This window comes from Quercus robur, chromosome 1 (assembly GCF_932294415.1).
Source record: "Quercus robur chromosome 1, dhQueRobu3.1, whole genome shotgun sequence".
NCBI lineage: Eukaryota > Viridiplantae > Streptophyta > Magnoliopsida > Fagales > Fagaceae > Quercus > Quercus robur.
This window is the reverse complement of record NC_065534.1, coordinates 5,180,409-5,205,073: the sequence shown is the minus strand read 5'-3', so window position 1 is coordinate 5,205,073 and position 24,665 is coordinate 5,180,409. Positions and strand designations below refer to the sequence as shown.

At 37.9% G+C, this 24,665-nt stretch overlaps 1 protein-coding gene across 5 annotated transcripts in view; it reads right to left on the bottom strand.

The window, feature by feature from the left end:
- Positions 1 to 24,665, bottom strand: part of LOC126717299 (receptor-like protein 46) — a 171,877-nt gene that overhangs the window by 67,549 nt on the left and 79,663 nt on the right. For 2 of the 5 annotated variants that reach the window (XM_050418834.1, XM_050418853.1), the window contains exon 1: positions 23,163 to 23,795. The exons of 1 other annotated variant lie outside the window; for it this stretch is intronic. In XM_050418834.1, the coding sequence (XP_050274791.1) occupies positions 23,163 to 23,641 (479 nt within the window). In that variant the 5' untranslated portion in view covers positions 23,642 to 23,795. Of the gene's footprint in view, positions 1 to 6,511; positions 6,611 to 20,951; positions 23,796 to 24,665 lie in introns of those variants that run through there. 2 more of the 5 variants (XM_050418888.1, XR_007652516.1) reach the window with 2 other exon arrangements.

The window sequence follows — 24,665 nt, the reverse complement described above, 5'->3', positions numbered from 1 at the left end:
AAAGCAGCCATAACCAATCCTTGCTCATTTCGGATTATCACGCCAGTGCCAGCTAGTCCATCTTGGAAGAAGATAGCACCGTCGAAGTTCGCCTTCACACATGGCGCAGAGGGAGGCCTCCATTTTACTGCACGGGCTGTTCTTGGTATCATAGCATGAGAGGGGTGGAGCTGCTGGAATTCTTGAAGCGCACTAGCGGCCTTAGGAGCAACCTGGTAGACCGGTACAGTAGGCTCTCCCACACGAGCTCTATTTCGGCGCTGCTAGATTTCCGCTAACGTCATAGCAAACAAGTCCAATGACGGTTTTTCCACTGTCGCACGTTCCAGAACTTCAAGAAACCTGGAGCAAGAGCCCGCGTTTGCCACAAGCTTTTCAAAATTCACTTTCCACACATCCTGTAGGATCGGGCAGGACCAAAGAGCATGCTGCGTGTCCTCTGCCTGTACCTTGCATTCCGGGCATAACGCATCAGTAAGAACTCTTTGCCGGACCAAGTTCATCCGTGTAGGAAGGGCATCTCTCCCAGCTCGCCATATGAGAGATTTTACACGGTTTGGCACGTTCATGCGCCAAATGGCCTTCCAAACCGGAGATGCAGTCCCAGTGTGCGCCGTACCATTCAGTTCTGTATCCTCAAGCTCCATTAAACGGTGATAACCAGACTTAACTGAGAACCTTCCATCACGGGAGAACGGCCAAAAAGGGAGGTCCTTCCGAGCAAACAAACTAAGTGGGATGGCCTTGATGGTGGCTGCCTCATCAGGTAAGAACACTCTGTCAATCTCAGCCACATTCCAACTCCTATCTTCATGGTTAATTAAGCTATAAACCAAGGCATTTGCATGGCTTTCAGGGGCAGGGGAGAACACTTTACCATGTTGAGACCCAGGCAGCCAAGCATCATGAAAAATACGCACCTGTGCACCATCCCCAATCCTCCACATCAATCCCCCCTTAATGAGTTCTCTACCCTTCAAAATGCTCTTCCATGCAAAATACCCTTTAGTGTCCTTAGCATCAAAAATAGACCCATGTGGGAAATATTTTGATTTAAAGAACCTGTAAAAAAGGGAGTCTTGATTTTTTAATAGGTGCCATACTTGCTTGGCTAGCATGGCGTCATTAAAATTTCTGAGTTCCCGAAACCCCATACCTCCATAAGCTTTTGGCCTACACAAAGTGCGCCATTTTACCCAATGAATACGTCTTCTTGTACCACGTTGTCCCCACCAAAATTGTCGAATCATAATCTCAATCTCCTGGCAAAGTGAAATGGGGAGTTTAAAACAACTCATAGAGTAGGCTGGGATCGCTTGTATCACTGCCTTTAGAAGGACTTCTCTACCAGCTTGGGAGAGGAGCTTCTCTTTCCACCCTTGGAGCTTAGACCAAATCCGATCTTTAATGTAAGCCAAGCTTGCTTTCTTTTGCTTGCCCACAAAAGATGGTAAGCCTAAGTATTTTTCATACTGCTTAATCTCCGGAACCCCCAGCAAATCTTTGATAGATTATTGGACCTCAATGCCCGTATTTTTACTGAAGAACAACGTTGTCTTCTCCCGATTCAGTTGTTGCCCAGAAGCTTGTTCATAAGTAGCAAGAAGGGTTTGTATGTGATTGCATTCCTGTTAAGAAGCTCTACAGAAAAGAAGGCTATCATCTGCAAAACATAAGTGGGTTAATCGAGGTCCATTCCTGCAAATAGATATACCTCTAATATCACCAGAAGTGGCCGCTTTGGAAATTAGGCCATGCAAACCCTCTGTAACTAGGAGGAATAGGTAAGGAGAGATAGGATCCCCTTGTCGCAATCCTCTACTAGGATAGATGGTTTGTGAAGGCTCCCCATTGATCAGAATAGAGTAAGAGACAGTAGTAATACACTCCATCATAAGATCAACCCAGCGATTATGAAAACCCAACTTTCTCAACAAGCAATCCAGAAAAGACCATTCAACTCGGTCATACGCCTTACTCATGTCGAGTTTGAGAGCCATAAAACCTGTGGAACCAGTTTGCTGAGTTTTCATGTAATGTAAAGTTTCAAATGCCATGAGGATATTGTCTGTGATCACCCTCCCAGCTTGAAAAGCACTTTGATTCTCAGACACAATAGAAGGCAATAAAGGTTTCAATCGGTTTGCTAGAACCTTTGAAATCAATTTATAAATAACATTACACAAACTTATTGGTCTAAACTCAGCAATTTTTTCAGGATTTTTCACTTTAGGAATAAGAGTCACATAAGTGTGATTGAACTCTTTAGGAATATAACATGACTGTAAACAATCCAGGACAGCTTTAGAGACATCATCACCAATCAAAGGCCAAAAAGACTGAAAGAATAGAGGAGGCATACCATCGGGACTTGGAGCCTTAAGTGGGGCCATCTCCTTCAAAGCAAGATCAACTTCTTGTCTAGTGAAATCTCTAGTTAGGTTGGTGTTCATCTCCTCAGTGACTATTGGTTGTATCACTTCCAAAATACCTTCGGCAGTGGATGGTCTCTCAGATGTGAACAACCTCGAATAAAACCCAACTATAATATCAACCACTTGCTTAGTATATGTGCACCATGAATTAGAATCATCCAATAAACCCATAATCCTATTGCGTCGAAATCTCTGAGAAGCTTTGTTGTGGAAAAACCGTGTGTTTTGATCACCACACTTAAGATGCAAAGCTCTAGCCCTCTGCTACCACATTAAGCTCTCCTTGTCCAACAATTCATTGACCTCCAATTTTAGTAATCTCACTGGTTCATAGTCTGCCCCCCTTGCCGTTGTAAATTCAGCCTTTTCTAGAAGTTTTGATTTTTCCTCCAACTGCTTCCTCACGCTGCCAAAGGATCTCTTGCTCCATTCCATAAGCCTAATACCACAAAGCTATATTTTTTCATGCATCAACGGAGAGCTTGAAACAGGGGAAGGAGACAGCCATGCTTCCTTGACGGTATCACCACACCCACTTTCTTTCAACCACATGTGTTCAAACCTAAAGGGTTTGCAAGGTCTATCTGCAACCCCTTCAGGATTAATAATAATGGGGTAATGATCAGAAACATTGGACCGAATGCATTAAACTCTAGTAGCTGGATTCTGAGTAAGCCATGAATGAGTAGCAAGAGCACGGTCAAGTCTCTCCAATACCATGGTATCACCTCTCTTGCCTCTCCAAGTATATTTTTTCCCCACATAACCTAAGTCCATGAACCCACAATCATCCACAACCTCTCTAAACTCACTCATTGCTGCTGCACTTCTTAGTCCCCCTCCAAGCTTTTCATGTGACAGTAGGATTTCATTGAAATCATCGGCGCACAACCACGGAAGGGTGTATTTCCGATGGAGATTACGGAGTAAATTCCAAGTCTCACTTTTCCGGCTAGCCTCCAGAAACCCATAAATACCCATGAACCTCCATGAATCCTCCTTCCCTTTGTTGACTATAACGTCAATATGATTAAGAGAAGAGGAGTCCACATCAATCTGAATTGTGTTCTTCCATAAAAGGGCCAAACCGCTAGCCCTTGGAACTACCCATTTCTCATCAAAATGCAAGTCATCACAAATCTTAGAAAGCCTCTCATCGTCTGCCCATGTCTCGGCCAAGAACAGGACAGCAGGATCTTGCGCCCGCATTATCTATGCAAGCTCATGAACGGTGCGTTGGTTCCCAAGCCCCCGCACGTTCCAGCATAGCCAACTCATTGGAATCGGCGGGGCTGCTGGGCAGCCTCCACCGTTGAGAAAGAGAGTGGGTCCTTTTTGTTTCCAATGCTGGTTAGGCCTAGCCCAACACGGGCCTCATTACACCCAGTGGACTCCACCGTGTCATCCAATACATTATCAGCATGTTGGCTATCCCCATGCAGATCAGAATCCCTGGACGTGCGCTCCGAATTAATGGGATTGATTGTATCATCATTAACGGCCTCATGATGACTCTGAAAAATAGGCGGTGAAACCGGCTTGTCTGGGTTCAAGTTAGCGTTAAATTCATCCAGACTAGGCACACCTTCCGTATCTGGTTTTCCCTGTTGTCGACACTGGACATCCGACTCTCCTCTCCGATTGGATTTCATCGTGAAAGTCACCCTTTCTTTGATTTTCTGTTTCTGTGTTTCAAAATAACCAGGCACACAAACAGAATTTTTGCTTGAGGGATAGAAAGGCAAGGCTCTAATGCTAGAATCATACCTTTTGTCCTTTAGCTTCAGGGTGCCATTACTCTGAATCCATTCTTCGCAGTCCTTATCGGTATGGTCTAGACGTCCACACCAATAACAAAGAATTGGCAACCGCTCATACTTAAAGGCCACCCATGACTGCTCACCATTTTCCAAAGTCACCACTCTCCCACGACAAAGGGGTTGAGTAACATCCACTCGAACCCGGACCCTCATAAAACCTTGTCCGCCCAAGGTAGAGTTCCCCGACACATGTATCACCTCTCCAATCGATGCACACAAAGCTTCAGCCGTAGCTTGGTTCATGTATGTAATCAGTATGTCATGCACTTGAACCCAAAAAACGGTCTCCTTAAACACCACATCACACAAAGGGAGGGTTTTGTTAAAGTATTGTAGTACAATAACATGCTTGTCAAAGCTCCAAGGTTCATTGCGTAAGACCCTTTCCACATCTGATTTATTTTCAAATATGAACAATAATTGATGGTCACCAAGATGTTGGATCTGAAACCCATTCTTTGATCACCAGATAGGGTTAAAGGTGCGTGCTACTGCTTCCACATTTAGAGCTCTAGGTGTGAAGAACTTCGCCACAATCGAGAACTCTTGAGATTTGTGCTGCACCTGAAATTTGAATTCACCCCCTTCTCTGTCTGAGAGGGATAGTTTTTTCCATCCATTCGTGATATCCTCCATAGAGAAAAACTGTTAGAGCAAAACACTCAAAGCACTCACTGTTTCCCAGAACCCCAAGAAACAAAGCCCTACAAGCCTTGATAGTAAGCTAGTTACTTCAAGGATTCAAACAAAAACACTCACAAGAACATTCTACAGTCTAATGTTAGCAGGTGTTGGAGACCTGAAAACCATTAGATCAGAGAAACATAATTTTGGAGTTAGGAATGAAGAGGGACACTATATATATATATATATATATATATATTTAAGGCCCTATTTACAAAATGAAATCATTATACTAAAACTTTAGAATACATTATACCAACATATTGGCAAATTAGCAAAGAAGAAAGGGCAATATCTGAAGATTAGTGCAATGGATGTAAGATACTAATGGAATCAATAATTCCTGCTCTGCTAAAATTAACTTGGAAACACAAACACAACAACCAAAGCTCCAGTAATTAGTATTGCAAACAAGTCAAATAATTGGCATTCTTGATTGGGTGGTTTGGATGGTACAAAACCTTACCAATATTTGGCTTCATTTTTTTTTTTTTTTTTTTATTTATTTATTTTTTTTAGCTTGGAACATACGAAATAATAGGAATTTTGCTTTGGGAAAAAATGAAACAAAAAACAAGGGAACCAAAAACCAATTGGTGTCTCAACTGGTAAAGTCTTTTATGATTGAATAAGAGATTTGTGGTTCAATCCCTGTCTATACCAAAAACTGATTGTTGTCTTGGTTTGATAAGATAGAGCTATCATCAAGAGCGGATGCTATAAGTTGAAACTCTCTCTCTCTCAAAAAAAAAGAAAAAAAAAAAAGAGGGAACCAAGAGGTGGTCAAAGTCCAAAGAAGAACAAAATTTTGAAAACTCCAATTAATGGCTTTTGCAAAGTGAATGTTGAATCGTTGATGAGCATAGGACAATCCCCAAAGACAAGCTTTACATGGGAGTAGGTGTTACTGTGCGTTTCATTAAAAAAGAAAAAATTAAAAAGATGTTATCGTGCGAGGTTGTGAAGGAGAGCCTATTGTAGCTATGGTGAAGAAGAAACGGAAGTAATGAATACCGAACGAATAAAAACTATAGCAACTAGCAACAAGGTTGCCAAGAAAAGAAATCAACTTAACCAAAAAGCAGCTACACCAATATATAGAGAAATAAGCCTCACTGAGTCACTGGCTACTAAACTACAACATAAAACAACAATTTAACAATGAAAAACATTGAAGGGATCCTAACAACATAATATCCTTGTGGGTTCCAGTTAGCTCAACTGGTAAAGTTTCTGATGGTTGTATAAGAGATCTGGGGTTCAATCCCCGCCTACGCCAAAACTGATTGGTGTCTTGGTCTGATAATAAAGAGCTATTATCAGGAGCGGATGCTATAGGTTGAAACTCTCTCTCTAAAAAAAAAAAAAAAAAAACATAATATCCTTCACTAAGCAGTATTCTTAATCTTAGTTTTAACTGCTAATCTACCTCTTACAGAAGTAATAGCTTTCATAAAACTCCACTTCACCTCTCATTTCAGCATTAAGAACACTTTTATTTTTTTATCCCTCCAGATATTATAAATTGTAGCCTTACAAGCCAACTTACTTGTGGTTACTTATGAATAATTGTCATGGTTTGCTTGATTGAAAGTCCTTTCAATGCTGGAATTTAGATCTTTAACCACTGCATGCATAACTTGTGAGAGACTTGACATTTATACTCTTTGCCTTCTTTATTGACCGCGGTAATTTGGAGGTTTTGTAGGGACAAAATTGTTAGTAAGATATAGAATTCTTACTATTATAAAGAAACCAACTGCATATCCAATTCTCACTCCTTCCTATGAGAACCCAAGTTTCCTTATTTTTAACACCAGGAGGTTTTGTTGGTGATAAGGCTTCTGGACATGACACCCGAATTTGTATTCCACACAATCCACTGTTATTGGCATAAAAGTTTGGATGATTCATTATATCCATTTGATTACCAACTGAAATCTTACCTGTGAGTTTGTTGTTACTCACATCCAAAATAGTCAATTGTTGCAAGTTTGTGTAGGGAATTTAACCAAAATCTCAACCTGTGAGAAACAAAACAAATAGAGAAAACACACGCCAAAGAAAACAATCACACGCACAAGACAATATTTACGTGGTTCGGCAATTTGCCTACGTCCACGGAGTTGCAAGGATTTCACTATTATCAGGGAAAATACAATAGTGCACAAGAACACTCTCAAGAAATCCAATTCCCAATTACACCCTAGCACTCTCTCACAGAAAAAATAAGAATAGAAGCTGGCTGCCTCTCTTTTCTCTATTTTCTCTCATGCGGCTGCTCACTAGGTTAATTGGAATTTCTCTCTTGAAAAATCACACAGCTGCACTAGAAATACAATATATATATATATATATATATATATTAAAGTCGGCTGAAGAGGTTCCTATTACAAATAGGATTCGGTTAACTAAGTTGGGCTTGTGGCAATTCAAGCCACACATGAGCCCACTTCAACAAATCTCCACCTTGGCTTGAATTGATCAAGCTACACTAGCAAACTCCTCCATCAGCTCCACCTTAGCCCTTAAGGGCTCACAAGCTGCAAACATCAACCACAATCCTCCATAATACAATCCCTCATCCCTGCAACTCATCCTCTTGTCCTCAAGCTAGAAGGCCAATTGAAGCTGCGCACAGCTTCAACTTCTCAATAGTGACACCCTTAGTCAACATGTCTGCCAGGTTCTTAGATCCATAAATCTTCTCAAGTATTACCAGTTTATCTTCAACAAGGTAACGGATAAAGTGATATTTTTTTTTGTATATGCTTCGACTTTGAATGAAAAGCCAAATTTTTGGCAAGAAAGATTGCACTCTGGCTATCACTGTGTAGAATGCCCATCTTCTGCTTCTTACCCAATTCATCTAAGAAACCATGTAGCCAAATCATCTCATTTCCAGCTTTAGTTGCTGCAACATACTCAGCTTCTGTAGTAGACAAAGTAACAATCTTCTGTAGATTTGAAGCCCATGATATAGCTGTACCACCTAGAGTAAAAACAAACCCAGTAGTACTCTTTCTACTATCAATATCACCAGCAAAATCAGCATCTACATAACCCTGCGGTTTCAAACTTGCAGCTGTGAAACAAAGACATGTATCTGATGAACCCTTCAGATATCTCAGAATCCACTTGACTGCCTCCCAATGCTGCTTTCCAGGCCTACTCATGAATCTGCTCACGACTCTCACTGCATGTGCAATGTCTGGCCTTGTACACACCATAGCATACATCAAGCTGCCAATAGTTGAGGCATAAGGCACCTTACTCATATGGTCCCTTTCTTCCTCTGTCTTCGGTGACTGTTCTTTGCTTAGTTTGAAATGACTACCCAAGGGTGTGCTCACTGGTTTAGCTTCATTCATATTGAACATGCTGAGAACTTTCTTCACATACTCTGACTGTGAAAGCTTCAATGTACCATTAGCCTTGTCTCTAATGATTCTCATACCAAGGATTTGCTTTGCAGCTCCCAAATCCTTCATTGCAAACTGTTTGGACAATTGCTTCTTCAGATTATTAATCTCCTCAATGCTAGACCCTGCAATAAGCATATCATCCACATACAACAGTAATATGATGTAAGAATTTTCAAAAAACTTAACATAGCAACAGTGATCAGCTTCACATCTCTTGAACCCAATTCTATGCATAAAACTATCAAATTTCTTGTACCACTGTCTAGGAGCTTGTTTTAGACCATACAAGCTCTTTTTCAGTTTGCAGACTAGATTCTCTTGTCCTTGAGCAATGAACCCTTCTGGCTGAATCATGTAAAGGTCTTCCTCCAAGTCACCATGAAGGAATGCTGTCTTCACATCTAACTGCTCAAGATGTAAGTTTTCTGCAGCCACCATTCCCAGTACCAGTTTGATTGTTGACATCTTCACAACTGGAGAAAATATCTCTGTGTAGTCAATGCCTTCCTTCTGCTGGAATCCTTTAACAACTAATCTGGTCTTGTAACGTTTGCTACCATCATGCTCATTCTTTATTCTGTATACCCACTTGTTGTGCAAAGCCTTCTTTCCTACTGGCAATTCAGTCAGTTCCCATGTCTGATTCCCCAACAAGGAATCCATCTCATCCTTCATGGCTAACTCCCACTTGCTTGAGTTCTCATCTTGCAAGGTTTCATCATAGCACTCTAGCTCACCACCATCAGTCAACAGGAGATAATTTAGAGTGGATGAATAACGCTGTGGAGGTCTAATGTTCCTGGAAGATCTGCGGACTTCAGCTACAGGTGTACTCGGATCTACCTGTGAATTTACATTCTCCTTATCTTCTTCACCCCTTTTTTGAACAGTACCTTCAGTCAATTCATCTAAGTTGACAAACTCAGATTTCTTTTGATCTATCTCTGTCACATCTGACACTACAGTTGACCTGTCCTTATACATAACCTGTTCATTAAATATTACATTTCTACTTCTGATGATTTTCCTGTTTTGTTCATCCCAAAACCTATAGCCAAATTTCTCATCACCATAGCCAATGAAAAAACATATTTTAGACTTTGCATCAAGTTTACTACGAGCATCAGAATCAATATGAACATAAGAAACACAACCAAAAACTTTTAAGTGTAAAAACTTTACTTCTTTACCACTCCAAACCTCCTCAGGAAGTCTGAACTCCATGGGAACTGAAGGTCCTCGGTTTATCAGGTAAACTGCAGTGCTAACAGCATCAGCCCAAAAAGTTTTTGATAGTCCAGCATGCAACCTCATACTCCTAGCACGCTCATTGAGAGTTCTGTTCATGCGCTCAGCCACACCATTCTGCTGTGGTGTCCCAGGAATGGTCTTCTCCATCCTAATTCCCTGTGTAACACAATACTCACTGAACCCTCCATCTATGTACTCTCCTCCATTATTTGACCTCAAACATTTTACTTTCAAACCTGTTTCTGTCTCAACCATGGCCTTCCACTTCTTAAAAGTTTCAAATACATCAGATTTATTTTTCAGAAAATAAACTCATACCTTTCTGCTTGAGTCATCAATGAAAGTGATGTAGTACCTTGAACCTCCAAGGAATGTAACTAGAGAAGGCCCCCACAAATCAGTATGTACTAATTCCAATTTTTCAGCCTTCGGTGTCCTGCCAGTTTTCAAGAAGCTCACATTTTTCTGCTTTCATAAGATGCAACTTTCACACATGTCAAAATCAATGGACTTCAATTCTGGTAGTTTTCCTTTTGACAACAGCATCTTCATCCCTTTCTCACTCATGTGACCAAGTCTGCGGTGACATAGGCTTGTATCAGTACTTGCATCAGTAACTGCAATTGTGTCTCTTGGACTTCAGGTCATATACAGAGTACTAGTTTTCTTTCCACGAGCCAAAACCCTAGCTCCCTTTGTAACCTTCCAAGTACCACCAACAAATAGTATTGCATGCCCTTCATCATCAAGTTGTCCAACAGAAATTAGATTCCTCCTCAGGTCAGGAATATGTCTAACCTTCTCCAATAACCAAACAGATCCATTGGGCAACAATATCCGGACATCTCCGATACCCACAACATCCAAGGCTGAACCATAAGCCAAATACATCTTACCAAAATTACCTGCAGCATAGTTTCTTATGATTTCTCGGTGTGGAGTGGTATGAAACGAAGCTCCTAAGTCCAAAACCCAATCATCAAGTGGACTGTCTACTGCAAGAAGTAATGCATCCTGTACCTCTTCTGTTACAGCATTAGCAGAATCATCTTCATTCTTCTTCTTAGGACTTTTGCATTGGTTCCTAAAGTGACCTGTTTTCCCATAATTCCAGCATTGTACTTGTTGGCCTGATCTAGATTTACTTTTGTTCCGATTAGAATTTTTAGATTTTGATCTGCCCCGATTTGAATTTCTGTTATTACCTCTGCCTCTTGTCTCAAGGTTTAGGGCAAAACCAGATCCTGAGGTTTCACCTGCATCTCTTCTGTGAATCTCCTCCGCCAGAATTAAATCTCATATATCATTGTACTTGAACTTTTTCTTTCCTGTAGAATTACTTACTGCCATCCTCATTGCCTCCCAACTGTTTGGCAAAGAAGCCAAAACGATCAGTGCACGGATCTTATCATCAAAATCAATTTCTACAGACGACAATTGATTTGTGATAGTGTTAAATTCGTTCAAATGTTGTGCTACTGATGCATTCTCTACCATCTTCAGATTGAACAGTTTCTTCATCAAGTGCACCTTATTGTTTGCTGACGGTTTTTCATACATACCAGACAAAGCCTTCATTAGATCTGCTGTGGTCTTCTCCTTTACAACATTGTGTGCAACAGACCTAGACAGAGTTAACCTGATAACTCCTAGTACCTGTCTGTTAAGAAGAGCCCATTCCTCAGCCTTCATAGTCTCAGGTTTTGTCCCTAAAAGAGGCAGATGCAATTTCCTCCCATAGAGATAATCTTCAATTTGCATCCTCCAATACGCAAAGTCTGTGCCATCAAACTTTTCTATTCCAGACGCCTTTCCTGCTTCCTCTGCCATTGCTCCCACTCAAACCTAACCCTAGGCTCTGATACCAGTTGTAGGGAATTTAACCAAAATCCCAACCTGTGAGAAACCAAACAAATAGAGAAAACACACGCCAAAGAAAACAATCACACGCACAAGACAATGTTTACGTGGTTCGGCAATTTGCCTACGTCCACGGGGTTGTAACTACCATCTTCAGATTGAACAGTTTCTTCATCAAGTGCACCTTATTGTTTGCTGACGGCTTTTCATACATACCAGACAAAGCCTTCATTAGATCTGCTGTGGTCTTCTCCTTTACAACATTGTGTGCAACAGACCTAGACAGAGTTAACCTGATAACTCCTAGTACCTGTCTGTCAAGAAGAGCCCATTCCTCAGCCTTCATAGTCTCAGGTTTTGTCCCGAAAAGAGGCAGATGCAATTTCCTCCCATAGAGATAATCTTCAATCTGCATCCTCCAATACGCAAAGTCTGTGCCATCAAACTTTTCTATTCCAGACGCCTTTCCTGCTTCCTCTGCCACTGCTCCCACTCAAACCTAACCCTAGGCTCTGATACTAGTTGTAGGGAATTTAACCAAAATCCCAACCTGTGAGAAACAAAACAAATAGAGAAAATACACGCCAAAGAAAACAATCACACGCACAAGACAATATTTACGTGGTTCGACAATTTGCCTACGTCCACGGGGTTGTAAGGATTTCGCTATTATTAGGGAAAATACAATAGTGCACAAGAACACTCTCAAGAAATCCAATTCTCAATTACACCCTAGCACTCTCTCACAAAAAAAATAAGAAAAGAAGCTGGCTGCCTCTCTTTTCTCTATTTTCTCTCATGCGGCTGCTCACTAGGTTAATTGGAATTTCTCTCTTGAAAAATGACACAGCTGCACTAGAAATACAATATATATATATATTAAAGTCGACTGAAGAGGTTCCTATTACAAATAGGATTCGGTCAACTAAGTTAGGCTTGTGGCAATTCAAGCCACACACGGGCCCACTTCAACAGTTTGCTAGTGATTGTGGAATTGAGCCCAATAGATTGTTGTGTGATAAATCCAAACTTTCTAGATTCTTTAAATTGCCAAAACTTACTGACAACCTCCCATAAATGTTGTTGTGTGAGACATTGAGAAGCTTTAAAGCCTTCAAACTACCTAATTATTGAGAAGGAATGGAGCCATTGAAGTAATTATTCGTCAAATCAAGATGAACTAATTTGGTCAAATTGCCAAAGCCGGCACCTGGCAATTCTCCTCGTATTAGATTGTTAGACAAGTCGAGGTGCATCAAGCTTCTAATGTGAAAGAGTGGAGACAAGATGGTGCACAGTCGTGGAACCAAAGCGAGAACTACGAATGACCCCATCCCAGTGGCAACAATCTGAGCTGGAATTCCAGGAATCTAACCGATACAATGTGCTTTTTGTTGAAGAAATAGCATTGATGATGGATGCTTTAAAGTGGGGAAGGGCTTGTGTTTGATGTTCAGGACAAGAGAGAGAAGTGGTGACAAATGTGAGAAGTACAAGTAGTAGTAGTAGGCTGAATTTGGCCATTGTTGTGTTTCTTACTTCTTTGTTGGGTGGGAGCCTTGGAGGACCGAGACTACTGACTGATATAAATATAAATAGAGGTTCAGTTGTGCACTGCTGACTACTAACTCAGGACTGCAACAAAGAATCATACTCATTTTTTTTTTTTTTTTGCAGAGTAAAAAAGAGAGATATGGGAGCAGAAGAAGACTCAGGAATGCATAGGTTGTCAACAATGAAAATTACAAAACAAATCAATTCAATTCATTACTATTAAACAATCAAGAACCAAACACATTACACAACATCTTCAACGGCACGGACCACTTCATTTATTAATCTGAAGTAAAAATTAGACAGTGACACTCACATACCTTGTTTTGTGTGAGACTCTTTAAACATACGCTGACATTCAGAGAGAAAAAAGTTGCTTTAAAAATTATGTCTAATTATTATTAAAAAGTAGTTGTCACTCACATTAGGACTATCATTAAGTTTTAATAATTATGTCTAATTACTGATAATTATGTCTAATTATTAAAAGTTAATAGCTATGTTTTGGGTAATCGTTAACAAATCATAATAAAAAAGTTGAGGAATGTTAACGGGTGTCCTAAGGGCACTGGTTAATAATCTATTTTAAGAAAGTTTTGATATTAATTTTATGGAAAACGAAAAAAGCAAAAAAGTTTTGACATCAATTTTGTGAGAAATATAAAACGCTATCAAAAAAATTAATTATTTTATCATTTTCCCATTATATGTTTCTAAAATTAGTTCTTAAACCAATATCCTTAGAGGATTTGTTAACATTTCTATTATCAAAAAGTTGTTTATATTAGAGTGGTCACATACACTAGGTGTGAGTTTGGATAGTGCATTTTGCGCTATCTAGTGCGTCTGCGTTTCATTTCTGTGGGTCCATAGGCACTGTTCAGGGGACCCGCAACTTGGAAAAAATGCAAATTTAACTTTAAAACTGGGTTTTACGGCATTATTCATATATTTGAAAATTATTTTGCTACAGTGTTTTCAGTTTTCAACAATAAGTGGTATCCAAACAAACCCTAGGACAAGCATTAAGTTATGACACCACCGCACGCACACAAGGTATGGCTGGATAGTAGGAGGTTTGAATTGCTTCATTTAGTGAGTGGTTTGAGCAAAAATACCATTAAAACTTTGGTAGTATACATAATATTATTTATTACCGTCATGTGGTGTGAGGTCAATGAATCCACACCAAAGGCATCTTTATTTAGTTAAAAAATAAAAAAAAAAAAAAATTTGAGGTTTCTTCCTTATATCAGGGGTACATTGCACTTTGGGATATCTTTTACTCCTGAACCTTTGACTCTTACTGCGTTCTCAGACGCGGATTGGGCTGGTGATCCTACAGATCGTCGCTCCACAACTGGATTACTTGTATTTCTTGGCCCCAATCCCATTTCCTGGTCTGCTAAGAGGTAGAGCACTGTGTCTCGTTCTTCCACAGAGGTTGAGTATCATGCATTAGCGACCATAGCTGCTGAATTGTCTTGGCTTCGTACCTTATTCAAAGAATTTCGTATTTTTCTTCATCATATTCCAGTGATTTGGTGTGACAATGTGAAAGCCATTGCCCTATTTGCTAATCCTGTCTTCCATTCTCGCACCAAACACCTTTAGGTAGATTATCACTTCACTCATAAGAAGGTTCTTCACAGGCAATTGCAAATTGGTTTTGTTTATGGCCGAGATAATTTTTTGGATATTTTTACTAAACCTCTTCCTGCTCCTCTGTTTCGTTTTCATTGCGCCAAACTGCTGGTTGATTCTTCCCCCATCAGTTTGAGGGGGGATGTTGAACACAGTTCCAATTCTAGACCTGTGAAGAAGAAGAAGGCTATTTGTGAAGAGGATTAAAACACACTGTTTCATTTAAAATTAAATAGTGCTGGGCAATCAAACGCACTGTTTTTACTTATGGGTTGACTCTCTCAGGTACTTTAATGAAATGGTGCGCATCACTCTGTTCAATTATCAGTTAGTCTTGGCGCAACAAACTTCCTAATCTTCAGGAGCTTTGATCCGCATAATGTGGACAATTAAGTTAAGTGATTAGCTTAATCTTGTTGTATATAAACCGCTCTGTAAGCATAAATGTAATGTAAGTGAAAATTCTCAGTAATTGAATAGAAGTTTCTTTCATTCTTTCCTCTCTCTCTCTCTCCTTAACTTTCTTGCACTTTCTCTCATTTTCTCAGACTTTCTTTTCCTGTGATTATTTGTATACACTTGTTCTCTCCGTGATCTTTACAGAAGCTTAGTTCTCTGTTACTAAATCTTTCATCACTGAGGCCTTGGCCACAACTAGGCCACGGCAAGCTGAGGAAGAAGGGTGTTGTTTGGTCACGGTTGAGGTCGCACCAGCTAGGAATGAGGCAGTCATGGTCATGGAAGCCATCTTTGCAGTCTGATACTCTAATCAGAGTACTCTCTTTGTTGTTGTCAAAGTAATCTTACATATGGAGTAGTGTAGGAATATTATTTGCTAGATAAAAGTGCAAATAGCACATGGTGATCGCATGTTTACAAGGCCTTCATAGTTCATATCCATTTCCTTATCCTAAGATACGTTTGGACAAATGGGTCTTGGCCACGCGTTCTTTTTATCTTACTGAAAACTTTTTGGTAGAACAAATTGGTTTTATATGAACTTTCATTTGCTTGAATTAGTGGCATCGAAAAAAAGAAAAAGAAAAAAGAATTAGTGGCAAATATTAGGGATCTCACTGCATTTCAAAATGTTTACACCCAAAAAAAAAAAAAAAAAAAAAATCAAGGCCCTATTTACAAAATGAAATCATTATACCAAAACTTAAGAATACATTATACCAATATATTAGCAAATTAGCAAAGAAGAAAGGGTAATATTTGAAGATTAGTGCAATGGATATAAGATACTGATGTGATCAATAATTCCTGCTCCGCTAAAATTAACTTGGAAGCACAAACACAGTAATCAAAACTCCAGTAATCAGTATTGCAAACAAGTCAAATAGTGTATTTTTTTTTTTTAATACCAAACAATTCAAATACTTGGCTTCATTTAAAAAATTTTATTTTTTATTTATATTTTATAGCTTGGAACATACGAAATAATAGGAATTGTGTAATCGTGCATTAAAAAAAATGTTATTGTACGAGATTGTGAAGGAGAGCCTATAATAGCTGTGGTGAAGAAGAAACAACAGTAATGAATGCTAAACGCATAGAAACTATAGCGACTAGCAACAAGGTTTTCCAAAAAAGAAGGATTTTGTTAATGAGTGTCCTTAGAGTATTTATTAATAGACTATTTATAAAAAAAAAAAAAAAATTAATACCACTTTCATAAGAAAATATTTATTAAAAAAAAAAATTGGTTAAAAAAGTTAGATACATTTTTTTTTCTTTTTTATTATTTTTTTTAAAAACTATTTCCTAAACTAATATCTTTAGGCATTCTTTAACTTTTCCCAAAAAAGAAATTAAATTAACCAGAAAGCAGCAACACCAATATAAAGAGAAATAAGCCTCACTGGCTACTAAACTACAATATAAAACAACAATTTAACAATAAAAAACATAGAAGGGATACTAACAGCATAGGATCCTTCACTGAACAGTATTCTTAGCCTTAGTTTTAGCTGCTAATCTAACTTTTACAGAAGTAATAACTTTCATAAACTCCACTCCACCTCTCTTTTCAGCGTTGAGAATGCTTTTCTTTTTTTATCCCTTCATATATGATAAATTGTAACCTTACAAGCCAACTTACTTGTTGATACTTACGAATGACTACTTGTCACTGTTTGCTTGATTGAAAGCCTTTACAATGCTGGGATTTAGATCTTTGACCACTTCATGCATAACTTGTAGAAGACTTGACATTTATACTCTTTGCCTTCTTTGTTGACAACGGTAATTCAGAGGTTTTGTAGGGACAAAACTATCAGTAAGATATAGAATTCCCACTGTTACAAAGAAGCCAATTGCGTATCCAATTCCCACTCCTTCCCATGAGAACCATGTTTCCTTATTTTCAACCCTTGGTGGTTTAGTTGGTGACAAATCTTCTAGACAAACAATTACTAAAAAAAATGTATTGGAACTTGTGGTTTGTTAATTTAATCAATTATTAATTCATGTCTAGATTTTAATTGCATATATTTTTTTGATGAATAGGAAGGGAGGCAGGGGCGACCATATGTGACTTACACCCCAGGGCGTGACCTAATAGGGGCACCCCTCTCTAGGGAATGTTGCCTATATAGTACACCCCTACAACGGTAAAATCATGAAATTGCAAGACTATATTGAAAAGGAAATAGTTATTTTAGACTACAACTTGATCAAAATACCATACTTCGACGTAGATTCTTTTGCTTGGCACTGTGATATGAATTTAGATCCTTAATTTCAATTATTATAAAATTTACATGTTTACTATCTTATGCCAAATAATGGGTACGTCCTTAAAGTAAACCAAGCCAGGTCTATTGTGCATTTGTAATTCAAAAAGATATAGTTATTTTTGAACTTTGAATGACGGAGCTCAAATATTGTCAATCACATAGAGAATAAATAAAAATAAAAATTGGCAAAAAATTCAAAACAAATTAATGCTCAAGAGCCATGTAGTTAAGTAACAATGACATAACTTGCTCACATTTATTAGGAGAATAAGAACCAATACCTTCTGTAGGGGTGATAGGCCCAAAAGTACGTATCTATGTATATATTGGGTCGGGAGTCCAATTCGAGGACATTAAGTAGTTCGAGGACGAGTAAACACTTTTATGAGAATCTGTGTTAGTAAGTGAAGAAGTGAAGTGTGATCATGATCGTCCAAAAAGGTGGTCCGAGGAGGAATGTCTCATCGGCTAAGCAAAGTCGAGGTTAGTAAGTGAAGAAGTGAAGTGTGATCATGATCGTCCAAAAAGGTGGTCCGAGTAGGAATGCCTCCTCGGCTAAGCAAAGCCGAGGTTGGAACGTACAGTCTGACATCAAAAGCAACATTCTGGACAATTCCACTGATGATGATAAGTATCAATAAGGAACAAGATATACGGAGGCTATAAAAATCTAAAGGAAAAGCTGTTATTACCGCATTAAATGTTCTGCAGCTAACTCTCTGGCTGTATTAATGAGGAAGTGATACCTGAACAGTAACTTTCAACCTTACAGCTACTACCCAAAGACTTTAGGAAGGTGCTAATGGGAAAAGGATCAACAACAATAATCTGATCTGCATGTGGAAGATGGACATAAAAAGGGAAGATAGTATAAAATAGAGAGGAGACCTTGAGAGGGAGGGATCAAGAAATTAAGAGAGAAAAATTGTAGCAATCAAGAATTAAAACTTGTAATCAAACTTGAGAGAAATATATAAGAACTGATCTCCTCGGACTATGCCGAGAACGATTTTCTTTAGATTAAACCAATCTATTTTCTTTTTCTTGTCATCAAAATCTACTTTACTTGTTGTCTGGTTCATTAAAATCCAATTTTCCAATCCGCTCTTTACAAATTCATTATATTGCGTTTTTTGGACCTAAGTTCATTTATCCTTTGGGTTAGGGACTCAAATCTTGTCCTTACACCTTCCTTATTACTTTTTTTTTTTTTTTTTTTTTTTTGAGAAAAACCTTCCTTATTACTTTAACTATCGAGTTCTAATTTTTTTAAATGTCTTCTTCCTTTTTTTTTTTTTTTTTTTTTTTTTGTTTAAGCATTAACAGAAGGTGTGGGTTAAAATAATAATAAACATTCACCAAAAAGAGTTTAAATAATAATAAATATTCACCAAAAAGAGTTTAGATAATAATAAGTATTCACCAAAAAGAGTTTAAATAATAATAAATATTCACCAAAAAGAATTTAAATAATATTAAGTATTCACTAAAAAGAGTTTAAATAATAATAAATGTTCACCGAAAAGATTTTAAATAATAATAAATGTTCAGTTGTAAGCATTAAGAATAAAATGCATAAATACAAAAATTCATAAACACACAAATTGGAGGTGATGGTGTGTGTTTTTCTTAATTTTTGCAATATTTTTTTGGCGAAAACACCATTTTAGTCCCTACATTTTGGGGTTACAGTCAATTTGGTCCCTACATTTTAGTAGCAGTCAATTTGGCCCCTGTTATTTTCAATTTGTAGTCAATTTAGTCCCTACCGTTAACTCACTAACGGAAAATACTTACGTGGCAAACAGTCTGCCTTGTTGGCACACATGTGGCTAATATAATAATATAAAATCAATTAATTAAATCTTATAAAAGCCACATCAGCATTTTAATAATAAAAGAAATCCATGTCAGACAAAAAAATTCTGAAAAGATTAATTAAAAGAAAAAAAATAAAGAATTTTTTTTTTTAAAAGAATCGTCACTTTCTTTTATTTTCTTTTGAATTCTTGCACTTTCTTATTTTCCAAACACAATATACCCAGCAGCACCCAACACCCAGCAACACCACAATATGAAATCAAATCCCAATACCGAGTGTTTAGCCAAAAACAAAATTGGATTTTCACAGAGACTAATCATCAAACAATTTGAATGCAATTGCAAGCCTTAATATATTCCTAATACAAACACATTACCTCTGCTATGGATTCAGCTACGCTTAAGCCAGCCAATTCCTAAACATCATAAACAAAATTAAATTGAAAATGTGAAAACGACAAAAAGGCAAAGAAGAATTGGGTTATGAATGAGTGAGTGATTGCGCTTGACCATAAGCTGATCGACGCTAAACCCAAGAGGACCCATGAGGATCTCATCGATCTTGGCGGCTTCTCGTTGCATGAGATGAGATATGGAGTTTGGGTTTTGAATTTGAATCGCTCTGTCTGCCATTGTTTCACTGGGCTTTGTACAAAATGTACGAATTGAGAGACTCGGAATTGGGATTTGATTTCATATTGTGGTGTTGCTGGGTGTTGGGTGTTGCTGGATATATTGTGTTTGGAAAATAAGAAAGTGCAAGAATTCAAAAGAAAATAAAAGAAAGTGAGGATTCTTTAAAAAAAAAAAAAAATCTTTATTTTTTTTCTTTTAATTAATCTTTTCAAAAAAAATTTGTCTGACATGGATTTCTTTTATTATTAAAATGCTGATGTGGCTTTTATAAGATTTAATTAATTGATTTTATATTATTATGTTAGTCACATGTGCGCCAACAAGGCAAACCGTTTACCACGTAAGCATTTTCCGTTAGTGAGTTAACGGTAGGGACTAAATTGACTACAAGTTGAAAATAACAGGGACCAAATTGACTGCTACTAAAATGTAGGGACCAAATTGACTGTAATCCCAAAATGTAGGGACTAAAATGGTGTTTTCGCCTTATTTTTATAGCTTGGAATATACGAAATAATAGGAATTGTGCTTTGGGGAAAAAATGAAAGAAAAAACAAGGGAATCAAAGTAAACTATGTTGAGTATATCTATACCAAATAGCAAGCAGTCCAAGAGGTGGTCAAAGCCCAATGAAGAACAAAATTTTGAAAACTCCAATTAATGGCTTTTGCAAAGTGAATGTTGAATCGTTGATGAACATAGGACAATCTCCAAAGACAAGCTTTACATGGGAATAGGTGTTACTGTTCGTTTCATTAAAAAAGAGAAAAGTAAAATGATGTTATCGTGCGAGATTGTGAAGGAGGGCCTATTGTAGCTATGGTGAAGAGGAAACGGAAGTAATGAATACCGAACGCATAGAAACTATAGCAACTAGCAGCAAGTTTGCCAAGAAAAGAAATCAACTTAACCAAAAAGCAGCTACGACAATATAAAGAGAAATAAGCCTCACTGAGCTACTGGCTACTAAACTACAACATAAAACAACAATTTAACAATAAAAAACATAGAAGGGATCCTAACAGCATAACATCCTTCACTGAACAGTGTTCTTAACCTCAGTTTTAGCTACTAATCTACCTCTTACAGAAGTAATAGCTTTCATAAACTCCACTTCACCTCTCATTTAAACATTGAGAACGCTTTTATTTTTTTCCCTCCAGATATGATAAATTGTAGCCTTACAAGCCAACTTACCTGTGGATACTTATGAATGAGTACTTGTCACCGTTTGCTTGATTGAAAGTCTTTTCAATGTTGGAATTTAGATCTTCAACCACTGCATGCATAACTTGTGAGAGACTTGGCATTTATACTCTTTGCCTTCTTTGTTGACGGCGGTAATTTGGAGGTTTTGTAGGGACAAAACTGTCAATAAGACATAGAATTCCCGCTGTTACAGTGAAACCAACTGCATATCCAATTCCCACTCCTTCCCATGAGAACCAAGTTTCCTTATATTTAACACTAGGTGGTTTTGTTGGTGATAAGGCTTTCGGACACGACACCAAAATTTGCGTTCCACACAATCCACTGTTATTGGCATAAAAGTTTGGATCAATCATTGTATCCATTTGATTACCAACTGGAATCTTACCTGTAAGTTTGTTGTTACTCACATCCAAAACAGTCAATTGCAACAAATTTGCTAGTGATTGTGGAATTGAGCCCGATAGATTGTTGTGTGACAAGTCCAAACTTTCTAGATTCTTTAAATCGCCAAAACTTACTGGTAACTTCCCATAAAGGTTGTTGTGTGAGACATTAAGAAGCTTTAAAGCCTTCAGACTACCTAATGAAGCTGGAATTTCACCATAAAGTTGGTTCATAGACAAGTCTAACAAAGAGCAGATTTCAAGGTTGTTCCATGAGATAGCTTGTTTCGACCGCTTCCAAATCACAATCACATCAATAATCCCGTTTTCGAAGACAAAACTAACGTTCAAATTCTGTTGGATATACCAAAGTATGTCAGATGTTTCAATCATACCAGCAAGATTTCCAAACTTTGGAGGGATATCTCCAATTAGATGGTTACTTGAGAGATCAAGAATTTGGAGGCTGGTGAGGTTGGAAAAACAGTTTGGGATTGAACCATAGAGAGAGTTGTTTCGTAAATTTAGGATATAAAGGTTGGAGATTTGGCAGACACGGTCTAGAAATTCACTTGTGATTTTGTTGTCATGGATGTTTAGGTGTTTGAGTGTGGTCATATCAGTCAAGTTGCTAAAAAAATTGTTGTTTGACAAGTCCAAAAACACTAGTCTATAAATGTTGGTGATGGATTCAGGAAAATTCCCCGAAAAATTGTTGCCATCCAACATAAGAACCATGAGTGCAGAGGCATTACCAATGTTGCTTGGTAGTTCTCCATAAAAGTTGTTACGAGATAGGGAAAGAAAAACTAAATTGTGAGAGTTGAAAAGAAAAGGTGAGAGAGAACCTGTGAGACTGTTACCTGACAGAGATATAAATCCAACATCCATTTTAGCAAGCCATTGTGGGAACATTCCTTCTAGTTGGTTCTCACTCAAGTCTAGAAAGTTAAGAGTCTTTTGCGTAGAAATCCAGTTTGGAATTTCTCCTTCAAGACTACAAGACTTCAAAGACAACTCAGATAGCATAAACTTTGGCTCTATCGTTGCATTGTTATTCCAAGTGAGATGATTGCCTCCAAGCAGAAGACTCTTCAAGCCCTTGATATTGGACAAACCGGATGGAATTTCTCCAACAAGCTTGTTATTGTCCAATTGAAATGTTTCCAACTTCGTTAATTTCAGTATGGATGATGGGATTCTACCTGTCAAGTTGTTGTCGCTCAAGACCAAACTAGTGATGTTAGACAGATTGCCAATATCGATAGGAATTTCCATTGACAATGAATTGTGACCCAAGTCCAATATTTTCAATTCCTTCAAATTTAGAATTGAAGACGGAATTTTACCAAAGAAATTGTTTTCGTTAAGAGACAATTGCTGCAACTTTGTCATATTCCCTATCTCCTTAGGAAGCTCCACAAGGATATTTTCCAGACTAAAAGTACCAGCTAGTTTCAACACCCTCAAATTTTGAAGAGACGCCACTTCTCCACTTAGAGTACCATGGAAGTAACTGAAACTCAAATCAAGATATTGAAGATGCCTCAAGTGAAAAAGTTGAGAGGGAATGGAGCCATTGATGAAGCCATTATTCCACAAGTCAAGATGAACTAATTTGGTCAAATTGCCAAAGCCATCACGTGGCAATTCTCCTTGTATTGAATTGACAGACAAGTCAAGATATTGAAGATACCTCAAGTGAAAAAGTTGAGAGGGAATGGAGCCATTGAAGTAATTAAGACACAAATCAAGATGAACTAATTTGGTCAAATTGCCAAAGCCATCACGTGGCAATTCTCCTTGTATTTCATTGCCGGACAAGTCAAGGTGCATCAAGCTTCTAATATGAAAGAGCGGTGTCAAGATGGTTGAAGGCAACCACACTGTCTCCTGTGAATACAACGTGATATGGTCCAAATATAGAGCTAGCACAGTCTTGGAACCAAAGTGAGAACTACAATTGACCCCATCCCAGTGGCAACAATCGGAGCTGGAATTCCATGAATCTAACCGATTCAATGTGCTTTTTGTTGAAGAAGTAGCATTGATGAAGGAGGCTTTAAAGTGGAGAAGGGCTTGTTTTTGATGTTCAGGACAAGAGAGAGAAGTGGCGACGAAGGTGAGAAGTACAGGTAGTAGTAGTAGTGGTAGTAGTAGGCTGAGTTTGGCCATTGTTGAGTGTTTTTCTTTCTTTGTTGGACTTGGAAGTTGGGGGAGATGTGGTCCTGCTTAGCTGTGGGTGTGGAATATAAATAGTAGTGATCGTGGCCTAAGTCAAGTCACCGGTTTATTTGGAAGGCACGTTGGTTCGGCTTGTGATTCAACAATCAGTCCAGGAATGAAGCCCCAAAGGTCCACAAGCAAGTACCGCGTGACACCCCCCGTGACAAAAGTGAAAGTAGATAAGGCTCCCTTTGATCCTATTCGTTGAAGCCAATCTAAATGGGTACCACCAGATAGAATCTCTTCGTTTACAGGGACTCACATATCCCCATTCTGAGAGGGTTTGTTATCTGCTATGTCACAGTCAAATCACCAGAGAGAATCAAAAAATCACCGGCGGGTAACAAGCCGAGGACGTGGACTGTGTATTTACACGCTTGTCCCACAACAAACAGCTCAGGTGATAATAATAATAATCTCTCAAGGAAGTTTCTTGATTCCTCACTAGGCTTTTAAAAAAAAATTGTGATATTGGTTTACGCGTTGTAGCGTATTTAAGGGAGATATTCAAAATTTAAATAGTTTGTTCTCTTACGTCGAATTATCAAAGGATTAAAATTATGAAATTTTTTTAGTGTTCGTTTGACATGATTAATTTTGTTAAATTATTTTATTATTCAACTTATTTTTGTTACTATTTGTTGTTTTCACTACATTTTTTAGTACTATTCATGAGTCTCACTATACTATTTTAGCTAATTTTTACCTTTATTTATAGTACTTTTAGTAAAAAGTTTTTAATTTTTGCAAAATAAGCAGATTCCAAATAGACCTTTAATTTGAAGTTTTATTCATTTTTGCTATTCGATCTAGACCGTAATAAAGTAGAGAAAAAACACAAAATTGTTGATAAAATTTTTACACTTGATTTAAATAACTACTTTGGAGTTTTGATTTGGTAGAATGAATTTTCTTATTTTCTCTTTCCAATTAAAAAAATCTAATTTTAGTAGGTTGGGTGTCTGTTTAGTAA